This window comes from Neltuma alba, unplaced genomic scaffold (genome assembly GCF_004799145.2).
Source record: "Neltuma alba isolate B1F8T4 unplaced genomic scaffold, ASM479914v2 tig00010592_pilon, whole genome shotgun sequence".
NCBI lineage: Eukaryota > Viridiplantae > Streptophyta > Magnoliopsida > Fabales > Fabaceae > Neltuma > Neltuma alba.
In genome coordinates, this window is record NW_021635455.1 from 436,734 (window position 1) to 449,507 (window position 12,774).

At 37.1% G+C, this 12,774-nt stretch overlaps 1 protein-coding gene across 2 annotated transcripts; it reads right to left on the bottom strand.

Moving 5' to 3' along the window:
• Positions 1-339: 339 nt before the first annotated feature.
• LOC114757344 (probable beta-1,4-xylosyltransferase IRX9H) lies at positions 340-3,784 on the bottom strand. 2 transcript variants are annotated; one of them, XM_028946360.1, is made up of 4 exons: positions 2,582-3,784; positions 1,335-1,584; positions 1,007-1,204; positions 340-782 (listed from the first exon to the last, which is right to left on the bottom strand). In XM_028946360.1, exons 1-3 carry the CDS (start codon positions 3,388-3,390, stop codon positions 1,034-1,036), a joined length of 1,230 nt encoding a protein of 409 aa, XP_028802193.1. In that variant the 5' UTR covers positions 3,391-3,784; the 3' UTR covers positions 340-782; positions 1,007-1,033. The 2 variants fall into 2 exon arrangements, with proteins under 2 accessions (XP_028802193.1, XP_028802192.1); XM_028946359.1 differs by having other exon boundaries at positions 1,003-1,204.
• Positions 3,785-12,774: the final 8,990 nt, after the last annotated feature.

The window sequence follows — 12,774 nt, forward strand, 5'->3', positions numbered from 1 at the left end:
AAAAATTAATGTGATTTTTTTCTTGCGACCGAAGATTAATATGTACGTATTATACATAAGGTTTCTATTAACTCTCTAATTAGATATCAAGGACAGAGTAAATGGGATGGATAATTGTGCACAAGCCATCTCGCTCCAAGAAAGTGGGGCTCGATCAAACACAGTTGTGGCTCAAGGTCGTCGTCATTACCATTACTGGTGTTTCTTTTCACGGAGAAGGTTAAATGGTTGTGTGATGATAATCATCACTGCAGTTACATTACATATGACAGGTGAAGATAATATATATATATATATATATATATTATGTCCCGGCACGCCAACCAGGGAAACTCATCAAAACAACGGAAGCAGAGCAACTTCGCAATAATTCCGAAACCTTTATACACTGGGATAAAAAAGAGAATGGGGAGGAGACGATCGAAACTATATTTGAGAAGTAACCCTCGCTAATCTTGATACAAGCCGTAAGTTAGAAACAGTTTTGTCAAACATCAAGTTTGGCCCCAGTAGCTCCATCCAACACACCGAATGGACACTGATGCAACTTGATCAATACTTCCCCTTCCTTGCTCTGGGGAACCTTTTCTTTCCTCTATCGATGAAATAATAATAACATTCTTTACAAGAACAAAATTTGATTTTAAAAGTGAGTGTTGTTCTGTTCCGGAAACAAAGTAAGCTGTCTCTATCTTTGCCAGGGAACAAAATGCAGCAGTCCCACTGGTCTAAACCTGAGGTAGCATCTATCCAGAGATGTGCCGACATGAATTATGGGTAAACTGTCAAAATTAAAAAAAGAAGACGAAGCAAGGGTATTTTAGATCCCTCTAAAAGGCTAACAGACATGAATCAACAAACATTTTTGGACTATATGAATGTCAAGTCAATGTGCTTCTAAAACTCATGGATAGAAGAAACAATGAGATGCGTTCAGAAACACCGTGGCGTGGAAAGTGACAATCTTCCATATGCTACTTAACGAAAATAATTAAAACATACCTACTGAATGCTCACAAGAATGCCCGAGGGATTACTTCACAGGGATGACAGCATCTAGGTTTTTCTGTAGTAGCCAACCCTTAGGATAATTTGTATTACGAGCATCCAAATGGAGATGCCAATTCATAATTTTGGAACAACCAGTAGGTGAACCTTGCATTTGACTCTCATCTTCCACCAATTGTTTTATAAAAGTGGTCTCCTGCAAAAACTAAAAAGTTCAGTTCACGGATTATAATAATAGTAGCAGTAAATATTAAATGTTACAGCAAAAGGACATCTGAATTAGTTAAATGGAGGGGCCGAGTAAAGACTACAGCTTGAAAGCATACTTGAAAACCCTCTTTCACTGTGTCTAATTGGCGAATAGGATTTGATGTAGGGCGCTTCCATCTTCTAGAATCCCATAAGATTGTGCTGTTAAAAGCAAATCCTGACATATCAACATGAAATCTACGAACTCTTTTACTTTTCTCATTTGTATGCCAACCAATCACTTGACTTGCATTGCAGACTGGACCCTCCAAGATGGCCTTGTTTTTGCTTTGTGCAAGCATGGCAACAGGCCAAGTACCGAAGCGTCTATAAAATTAGTTTGACATTAGAATAAGCCATTATAAATGTATAATTGGGAGCAAACCTTACATAACAATAGGAAAAAACACCAAGAGTTCATTGACAGAGGCAGTAAAAAAAAAAAACATAATGCTTATATTTTCATAGGCAATTAATTAGGCAGGAGAGCTATAAGAAGTACAGACTCTTTTTGAGTCATTTAATCATAAAGAAAATGTATGCCAAGACGAAATATAATTCTCTTTCTCAATCAACGGAAGTCAAAAACTAAATGAAATCATATTTTTTTTCAGTGGTAGGGGATCACATTATTTCATAAAACATGGTGGCATGAGGAAAATTCTTTGAACCAAAAAGCATACTCGGATCAAATTACAATTTACAAACATATCTTGATATAAATGATAGGCTAAAACACCTCAAAACTTGTAACGAAATTGAACAAACAGATAGTCGTTCCTTTGAGAAACCACTAATCCGACAGCAAGTGCTAACTGCTTTGTTACCAGACAAAAAAATTTAGTCACATATAAACGACTTATTGTAATCTCATTTATAGACATGCCAAAGGACAAAGCATTACAATTACAAATATTAACATGAAATTCAAAAAGTAAATTTAAGGAAAAAGTAAGGGACCAAACATGACATACTTCACACTGAGATTTTCAAGTACGTAATATTCAAGTACGTACTGAGATCTCCCTACACATAAAGAGAGAACATACAAACGGTACAACCGAAAAAACCAGTGGCAATCCTTTTTAATAACGGTAACTTATGACATGCACAAGCCCAACAAACGAGATGCAAATTATGTCGTATAATTGCAACAATGAAACCTACAAACAATCGCAATAGGGATCAAATCTAGATATACTAATGCTGTAATACAAATTATGATTCATTATAAAACACAAAATCAATCTCAAGCCGCATTGTTTATGCCATGAATAGTGAAGAAGTGTGATAAGATCAAAGGTTGATGGCAAGGTCGAAATACCTTATGTCTCTCAAGGTCTCAAACAACTCGAGGGAATATATGTTATCGTCATCTGCGAAGTAGACAATCCCATCTAGTCTATGGCGCTCAATGTGCTCCAACGCCGTATTCCTTTGATGAACTCCTCTGTCCTTCACACTTGTGGAGTTCTTTGTGCAGACTAAATGCCTATACATCACACCAGTCTTCCTCAGTATTTCAGCAGTTTCCATAGAAGCTGAATTCATTTCCACTACAATCCACAGAACTGGCGGAGGTACGAGCCTGAGCACGTGAGCCAACCTGTTTAAAAAATACGCCTGAAGCGCCCGATTATATGTGGGAGTCACTACAATCAGTTGCTTCCTCGGCACAAAATCGACCGTACCATCGGCAGCAATATGCTTATCGACACTCAAACTCACTGGATTAACCACAAAAGCCTCATCACGCTTCAAAGCACGATCCTCAGGGACTAGTTCTGCATTTGCGCGAGGCGGCTTGATCTCAAATGAGACATCCTGACGGCGAATGTCATCGACAACGTGACCGATAGGAAACATACCCCACAGGAAACCTAAGAAGAAAAAGATCAAACAGCTAAACAATGCTCTTCTCCACTGCCCCTTCCGAGCATACCGCCGCATAACAAACCCGGCAAGAAATCTCCGCAATCTAGTTACGTACGCAAACAACACTGGTAATGGCGAAGCATACTTGGCACTAGGAGCAAACTTGTGATGAGGAGAGGAAACTGAAAACGAGCCAACACCGTTTTGGTACTGCCGATCGTGGTGCGCCGGCGACAAAGTCCGTCGGAACGACGCCATCAACTAATCAACGAACAAATTACCGAACTAACGAGTCATCCATAACTAGCCCAACTCGAATAACATACTAGACTCGTGAAAAAGCTAATCCGGGACAGGGATCGAACCCGAACATCCAAAAAAAATTTTGAAGATTGAAAAGATATATCAAATAAAGATCCGAAAGGATCAACTCGAAAAACCTAGAAGATAAGGGATTCAAAGGAAAAATCTGAAGGATCAGTATAAATTGAGGAAGAATGCAGAAGCAGAACTCGCAGGGGGAACCGTGGGTAGAAGCTGGAGAGAAAGAAAGCACGGAGGAAGTCGGAGGCAGCTGCTGAAAAGTGAAGGTGAATGAGGCGGAGGAACGAGAGAAAGCGAAAGGTCAGGAGGCAAAAGAGCTCTGGAACTGGCGATTGAAGCGCCCCATGGAGTGTGAAGAATGAACGAGGAACAGGAAAACGTGGGCGAGGCCTGAGAAGGAGGTGTTGGTGGGTCGGGTTCGGGTCCGGTTCATACTATAGACCCGTTTAATTTTATCTTTTATATTGTTGTGAGATAAATAAAGAAATAAAAGGGTTAGGCGTAGTGCGCCATCCAAGGAAGAACACGTGGCTAGCTGAGTTGGAAGAGTCTAAAATCCAGTGTGTCGTCCCCGCCGCCCGTCGGTTGCCCCTCCCATTCACTATTCACATGCTCGGTCCGTCTCTCTCTCTTTTTTTTTTTGTTGCCCACCCAGTTTACGGGGTTTTACTCTGACTATATCTAGATCCGATCCGCGTAACGCACCTAGCTGTGGTGGGTAAGTCTCCCAACAAGAATTTCTACATACGCTGAGGCTCGAATTCGAGACCTCACTTAAGCAATACCAAGCAGCTTACCACTTGGACCAACCCCGTCGGTTTGGTCCGTCTCTTTTGACTTTCCATCATCGATATTCTATTCATTTCCCGTTTTCCCTAATTAAAAATTAATCAAAGCTCGCCTTCTATTTTCCAGCCTCATAATATTATCTTATACTCCTCCAGTTGTTAAGATAATATTTATTTAACTAATTTGATTATATTAAGAAAGTTAGGTAACTTAATTAATTATAAAAATTATCACATACTTTTTCTAAAACACCGTGATCGTCTTTCCTAATATCCTTTCTCCTTTACTTACTTGATTATGGTTGAAAAAGTAACTATAGGGGTAATTTAAAAAAATTGATAAATATGATAAATAGCTCTTATATTTATGATCAAAATTAACTTAATAATTAAGTCATATATTAAGGATTGGATAAGTAGTATTTTTCATTTGATATCCTTTTATATTCAAATCAAATATAAAGTGCTCTTCAAATAATGAACTACCAGTAATTTCATCACACATACTACATACAGAATTGCGGGTGTTATCTCATAAATTACGTTACAAAACAGTATGACTTGTATACTTTCAGGATCAAAGAAATCTCTAAAGTAAATAAGAGCATGACAAATTTCCGAAATTTTAATTATAGAATATGAAAAATATCAACTTTGCGTGTTTAATTATTTGTTAGTATCTACACACATGCAAGTGGATGAGAACATAGATGGTGCCGAAAGGAGTTTTGAGTTTCCATAATTTTCTCGCATAAATAATCCCAAGCTTCATGGTGTCTTCTTGGCAACTCAGATTTTTAAATTTTTATCAAGGAGGAAGCTGTGAGTTACACGCTTTAAAGTAGCAAAAAGTGAAGTGGGGGCTTTGAATTGTTAGAACACACACACACACACAAAATCTCAAAATCTTGAAGGACGATTTAAATATTGATAAAAGAAAAATTCGTGGTTTACGTACGTGGGTGGCGTAGGTTTTGTATTCCCAGGTATTAATACTGCCGCCAAGAAGAAGGAGAAAATGTTTTCCAGCACATAATTGTGAGCTTACACGTAATTAACTAGGCGTGGTTGGCCAGTTACTGCTATGTAGTAATTGGCCTCTTGCTATTTGAGATGCTTCCCTTCTTGTTTAGATAACTATAGTCTTACGTCCAACATAGTCTCTCGCATCTTAAATAACAGTCCTGCCTGCTTCAAATTTATCCATGTTTCGTACTTCACTGTCTCAGGGAGATTACGGCATCACATCATTATTCCAGATGCTGCATTAAAAAAAAAAAATAGCGTTATTTTATAACAAAATGTACTATAAAATACGTTTTATATTTTATAATATGAATTACATACAAAATATATTTTATATTTAAAATAAAAAAAATATCTTATAAATGTTTTTTTTAGTTAATTTCAAGCGAAATAAAGCTGAACGGTCTCTTTATGTACGTATCATAATAAAGTACTATTTGCATGCAAAATTCTGGAAACATGTGCATCCTAAATATTTTATTTGTTATTCCAATATATAAAAGCTAAACAAATAATCTGTTGAGATTAGGAAAATTAATCAGGCTAATTGTTTATTAAAAATCATGTTATTTTTTTTCCTCAATTCATCATCCTCAACCTTAACCATCTGCATTTGAATCGCCCATTGTGGAAATAAAAAACCTTTCGACATGTTAATATGGATAGTTTGATCAACAAAAATTATAAATTGAGAGTGGATACTTAATCAAAGTAAATTCTCACCCAGCTCTCGTTTACAGAAGAAAGAGAGTATTTTATATTGTAATGTCTCGGTCACGAGTATGGTAATAAAATGTGGAATCACAGAGCATGATGAACTACTTCTTCAACTAATTACTTTCGTGTGTGGAAGTCAAGTTCATTTTGAATTTGATTTTTCAGTGGTTCGAAATTTTAATTGCCTGCTTAGTCCGTCAAATGAGTAGGAATGTAATGATTAGTTAAAAAAAAAATCAAGCACTCATGTCTTAAGTTAATTATTTTAAACAAAGTCTATTAAGTTAATTTTTTCCCCCAAAGAAAAGGTCATTTCCCATTAATTTAGTCATTTGACAACATTCAAAAATCCTAAATTAAACCTCATGTCCTTATTAGGAATTTATTAAAAGCGTAAGCCTTAATTTGAGTTTAAGTATTTCGGTGAGATTTTATTGGGATTCTTCCGATAAAATATCTTAAGTTGGCAAAAAAACACATCTTAATTCAATCTCACAAATATTTTTCTAGTAAAATCTTCCTTCTGGCAAACAAATTTAGAATCTGATATATAATTAGTAATTAATGAAAGATTTGTTCAAATATCTTCACACGTAATGAACAGGGCTTGTAGGTATCAAATCAGATATATTGTTGTAAAATATTATTTTGATTGACAATATTTGCAATACTAGGCTGAGGATTTCTATCCGGAGAATTATACACACGTGTGTGTCTCCAGCACAACTGAGCTGGTTACATATATGCATACATAAATACACACACACATCATATATGTGTACTGTAACGCTGATGTTGCTTTATTTCCCCTGTGTCGGTTAACTCCTCCCAGAAAAAAAGGTTTGTTTTTAACAAAGGTTTATTTAATTTAATCATCCTGTCATAACAATGGTTTCTGAGGCTTTGGCATGTTCGGTGTTCCATTTAACTACTTGTTGACTATTCTCTCCGCAGTTGGTTTTTGTCTTTCTTGCTACAAATATCTGCCACTCCATATTAATTAATTAGCTTTGATCAAACCCCATAACTACCCTGCGACTCCTACAACGCATAACTAATCGTAGCTGCAAATATAAATAATGGATTCATCAGCTATTCTTCAATTTTTACGAATATGCATTAATCATTACAGTATTGTTTTATCGTGAAATCCCAAACGAGAATATTTCGACACTAACCAAATATTGCATTCATTATTCAAAGTAATGCTATAGTCCACATATTGCTATTATTATTATTATTATTATCCGTTTAAATATGACGGGCTGTTGCTCGTTGCCAATAATACAGCTTTCATCTCCCCATCACACGCCGATGGCGAGCCGGCGTTGAGAGACACAGTTGCTAGTAGCGGCCTTTTTTTTTTTTTTTGTCTTTTCCTCTGTCGTGTCGGTGGCAATAATCTAAAGCAGAAAACGCTAATTTCATCTGGCCTAGGCAATCAAGTTGTCCCAAAATCGACCGTCAACTTCCACTTTTTAACAATTTTGATTTTCAATTTGCTCCATTAGAATGTTTCAGATTCTAAAGAGAACGCCAATACAAGTTTTTTTCAAAAGCAAATACAAGTTTGTTTTTTTGGTTTGGCACAGATATTTTTTATTGGGGTGATTCTGGTCGAATATTATCACGTACTAAATATGAACATCTCTTTAAAAAAAATCAAACATTAATTTACCACCTTACGAGGATGACCTTTTTCACTGGATCTAAAACTTGGTAAAAAAATACAATATGACCCATTTAAAAAAAAAAAGTTAGGTAAGTTAGTTAATTATAAAAAGTTACACATTTTTCCTAAACACCATAATTATCTTTTTTAATACCTCATCTCCTTCTTCTATTGATTATGGTTGAGGGAGTGTCTATAGGGGTAATTTAGAGAAAATTGATAATATGAGAAATGGATCTTATATTTAAGACCAAAACCAACTCAAGAATTGGGTCATATTAAGGACCGGAGGAGTACAAGTTGAATAGTGAAGCAATGCGTCCCGATCCAAACCAAGTTGATTAGCTTTGTTCCAAAATCAATATTCGGCGTCAACCCAAAAGGCTTTTTGGAACAAACAAAAAGAGCAGTGGACAACTATTCAAGTGAAATGAAAATTGAAAACTCGAGTCTAACTAAGACCAGCTCTTTTGCTCAAAAGAATAAAAAAAAAAAAGTGTCGAAGACAAGCTCAAATACCATAAAGCGTGAGATAAGAATGAGGGCCAAGAGCTTGATTTTTAGTTTTTTTTTTTTTTTAAAGGAACTCCTTTCCTGGTCAATGACCCAGAAAAGTTTTGGACTTTGAAAAAAAGTTGGTTGCCCAGTAGGAAATAGAGGCGGGGTAAAGAATTTATGGACGCTGGGTTAGAGCATAAACATTAACGCTGGGAATGTATCAAAAAAAAAAAAAAACGTTAACGCTGGGAAAAGGTATGTGGAACATATATGCATCTTCATTCCCACAAATTATCATCATCCTAACGTACCACTTACATTCCGAAACCATTTCTGCCGCTAGTAGAATTAATATTCCTCGAGGCATAAAAAATAACGAGATTAACTCTTAACCAGACAGTTTTTATTTCGTTCACAAACACAAGTTGGGAATAAAACCTCCACCTACCTACGTTTCACGTTCTTTGTTATTACGAGATACCCAGACATTCCAAGTCCATAGATTCTGATGGGCCTCACGTGTTTTTAACTTTTGACCCATCAACACGTTAAGACGCACGGCCCAACTTGCCAATTGTTATGCGACCAATCACAATAGGGTTTAATTTCAAAAGTGCTCAAACTGTTTTTTCTGTTAGGTATAAATATCTTTCCATTGGAGACCATTCTATTCAAAACACAGTTAGGTACTAAATGTAAAAATCTCTCTTAATGAGAATTCAAATTTTAATTCATCACGTTGTGAGGAACTAGCCCTTTACGTTAAACTAAACCCTAGTTGATTGCGTTCAAACTTTGTACCATTCCTTCTAGCACACAGTTACGTGCTAAATGTAAAAATCTCTCCTAATAGAAATTTAAATCTTAGGTCACAATGTTGTGAGGAACTAGTCTTTTACGCTAAACTAAACGCCAGTTGATTGTGTTCAAACTTTGTACCAGTACTTGTTCCTTCCAGCGCACTAGTCTTAAAACGTGCAAATTACAGCCCATCAAGTCGTTACTATAGAGTCGAATCAGTAACCTCGCGCTTAATGTTATGATGACAATAGGTTACCTGCACTGTATTACAAATAATTTACATCACATAATGATGAGGTTCTCGGGCATTATTCGTAACCAGCTGACTCAGCCAAAATGCACAAGTAGTCAAAACGCATTACTTGAAAGCCACACCATATCATCGCTTCTCGTGACTTATGCCGTAACATCGATCTTTGTCTGCCATATTTTTTCAGCTCCTCCCGTTTGTGTTTGTAGATAATAGATTCGTGTTTACGCATCTGCTGGAAGTTGGTGCACATGATATACATCTTTATTTCAAACCATGAAGCAAAGTCATCGCTCCAGCATTAATTAAACTATATACACACTTGCCTTTGGATGTAACAAGTAAGTTATAAACCAAACAATCCATTAAATATAGCAGCTAGCTTATTACACGAACCCAACCGATCATAATAGTGTGAAGGCTCCTGCGCTTCCGTATCGCTCATAACCTGCTAACTCTGCAGAAGCCCCTAAAAGTCAAAATGCCTTGCTTGACGCTCACAACAAGTGATTGTTTGTTTTCGTTTGGATTTAGTAGGGTCAGGCTCAGCAAACCATTATGTGTGCATATAAGTGGATTATTGTCGTTGGACTTTTAAACCCACTTTGTTCACATACATACAACGCACACACGCACATGCTTTTTATCTTTTTACTGTTCAAACTAATTATGATCACACCATTGCTTGGGACGGTGCTCACATCGATGGGATGCCGTCTCATCCTGTTTCTGTCGCTATTGTGTTTGGCAATTTTTGACTCTCTAAGCTTGCCGATATATTCATCTCAGTGCATATTGGTCTTCGATTTCCAAACCCCACTCATGACACAAGCCTGGACAAACCACTACGAGTGTATGATGTATCTCTCTTTCTTTCTTTTCTTGCTTTTTCTCGATTTGGTTTTGGAATCTTTGCAACATTATGCTTAAAATTGATTGGCGTTTATGGCTTCTTTGGACACTTTCCTTTTCGTTCTTTAATTGCCTTCGATCATTGGCTGTCGCTAGTTATTATAGTTATGTGCCAGAATTAATTAGTCAAACCCCACAACTATAAATGAAAATAGGTCAAATGCCTTTTAGATGTTGTTCGCCCAGATTAAGAAAATTCTAAGCCCACTACCACCGTCTTTGAGGGAAGTAGCATCTTCTCTTGCTTCACTTCCACGTCAATTCAAAACAAGGTCACTTGTGCTTATAATATGATATTTATTGGTTAAGTCGGTTTCTAGCTTATGAGTTATGATTTGACGCGTAAGAGTTAAAAAGGAGAAAAAAATCGTCGTAATGATCGATCCTCGATCTCAAACAAATTTACAACCATCTTGTTCTATTACTACTAGTCTCAGTTGAGTAGCGGCTAGAAATGGGATTGTCTCATTCGGCTTGAGTATTTGGGCATTTAAATTAAAACAGTCTCTTCAAGTCCACGCCTTTCATTCAATTCATTTTTCTCATTCTTTTATATTATTCAGACTCAACTTGCACGCGCATATTTTATTCACATTAATTAAGGAACCCCGTTTCATTTTTTTCTCTTGCATTATTGTTCATCTGCTCGAATAATAATCCTTAGAGAATTGGGTCCAAAGGGTCAAATTTAAAAGCAACTTAAAAGTTAAGATTCCGCACAGAATTGCAGGAATCACGACGACCAATAAGGAGCCAAATTATTAATCACTACCAATAAAGATTTTCAAGCAACTTTGGGAAACAATTAAGAATTGTTCATGGTACACCCCGAAGGCGCGAACCAACATAAGCCCCAATTCTGTTCTCATCTCCAACCATGTTTTGCTTGTCCATGTCCAGAGATGTAATATATTGCCTGTGGGAGATCATGTGCAAGGATAATTAATTATGACAAGAATTGTCAATTTGCCATAAACCCCATTATTACTAATAGTTCAATACATATATAATCAATGCCTACAAAAAAATTTATAGAAAATCAGACTATCAATAAATTATGCACTACACTGCGTCTCAACTGATTAAAATAAAGTGTACGGGGTCTACAGTCTAATTATGTGTACATAGAATGAGATGCATTATGTGATGAGGACACCCTCTAAGCTAGTTAGCGGCCAAAGTGAAGGGGGGATAATCTATTTGAGGATAGGCTCCTAAGTGGGTCTTTGAATATTGACTGTGTGAATAAGGCTATTTAATTTGAATGTAGTGGTTAAGTGGGAGGAAAAGAACAAGCACAAAAGTGGGCCAAAACAAAGGAAGCTTTTTCGTCTAGAGAGTAGAGACATGCCAAATGGAGGGTGACTCAAAGTGAAAGAACCGAAAGGAGGAGTAAAAGAGGAGGCCACCATCCTTCTCTATTGTACAAGAGACAAGTAGTACTACGCACTGATGATAAGCTAGGTAGGGTTTTGAAAGACATATTCAGAGGAAGCCTCCTTTATAAGCCTAAAAGTAGAGCTCAGAGTCACACAAAAAGCAGCACTAGACCCTCTGGTGGCCTACAAATGACAATTTGTGTCCCCTATAGATGACACCAACCTCAAAAAGTTGCATTCTCTCGTAGCATTTATCCTATGTGTACGAAAGGGACCCTTCCACCTCTTGGAAATGAAACCCGTTACGGCACTCCTAACTTCTCATGCTTCCATCACAGTTCCGAAGTACCACACGATTGGCATCTCTCTTCACTGAAAGTTGAATAATGAATTGGACCGTACTTGACCATAACACCTCTGTGTCAACTGGTAGTAAAATCACAAATAATTGAAACCTTGGTAGCTTCACGTGAAAGAGTGAAACTTGGTTAAAATACCTATAATAATGGCCACCTCTTGTTGGCGCCGAGAATATCGTACCTAGAAGTTGCACATAGACACCTCGCGGGGAGGAAAGATCCCAATAATGGAAGACAATAAGAATGCAATGAAACTGAAGGAGAAAACACGGGGGCGGCAATCTCTGAGTTGTATGTGTACGAAAATGTGCAATTATATTATGTTATGCGCTTTGCCACGCACAGGCAGAATCTTAGACCATAAAACGAAGACTGCAAAATGAAGGCCGAGGGTGGGGGTCATTTCAGCGAGACATTGTTACGAACACCTTCGGGGGACCCGAAAAGAGGGGGGGGGGGGATTTAAAAACGGAGGCCTTTTGTATAATTCTACTTCCCATAAGCATATTTTAGAGAGAGATAGAGGGAAAGACAAGGCATAACAGGCTTAAAATATAGGGGTTGAGGAGGAAGCTTTTGCCTTTTGGACAGGGCACCAAGCCTGAAATGGAAATGGCGTCGGTGCTGTTACTCAGGAGATGGGTTTGGTGAGTGACGAGACATAAATTAAGAAGGAACGAGGCATATGTTCCTGATTGCCAGATTAAGCCAATTATATTCTCCGGCCAGCTCTTTCAACAATGCATTATAAAAGTCCAAACCCGGATGACTCTTCCAGCATTAATTTGCACTTTCTGAAAGTTACCAAGCCTATAAAATATGTCTGAAATTAAAGACACATGTCTCCAAATAAATTAACTCTATAACAAAAGAACAAATTCCATGTGCATTCACGTTAACCTGGTAGATAATTCTA

Coding starts and splice junctions, on each gene's coding strand:
- LOC114757344 (XM_028946360.1), bottom strand. CDS start 3,390: ATGGCGTCGTTCCGACGGACTTTGTCGCCGGCGCACCACGATCGGCAG. Junction 1,585..2,581: donor GAGACCTTGAGAGACATAAG/GTATTTCGACCT, acceptor CTAATTTTATAG/ACGCTTCGGTACTTGGCCTG. Junction 1,205..1,334: donor CAGTGAAAGAGGGTTTTCAA/GTATGCTTTCAA, acceptor TAGTTTTTGCAG/GAGACCACTTTTATAAAACA.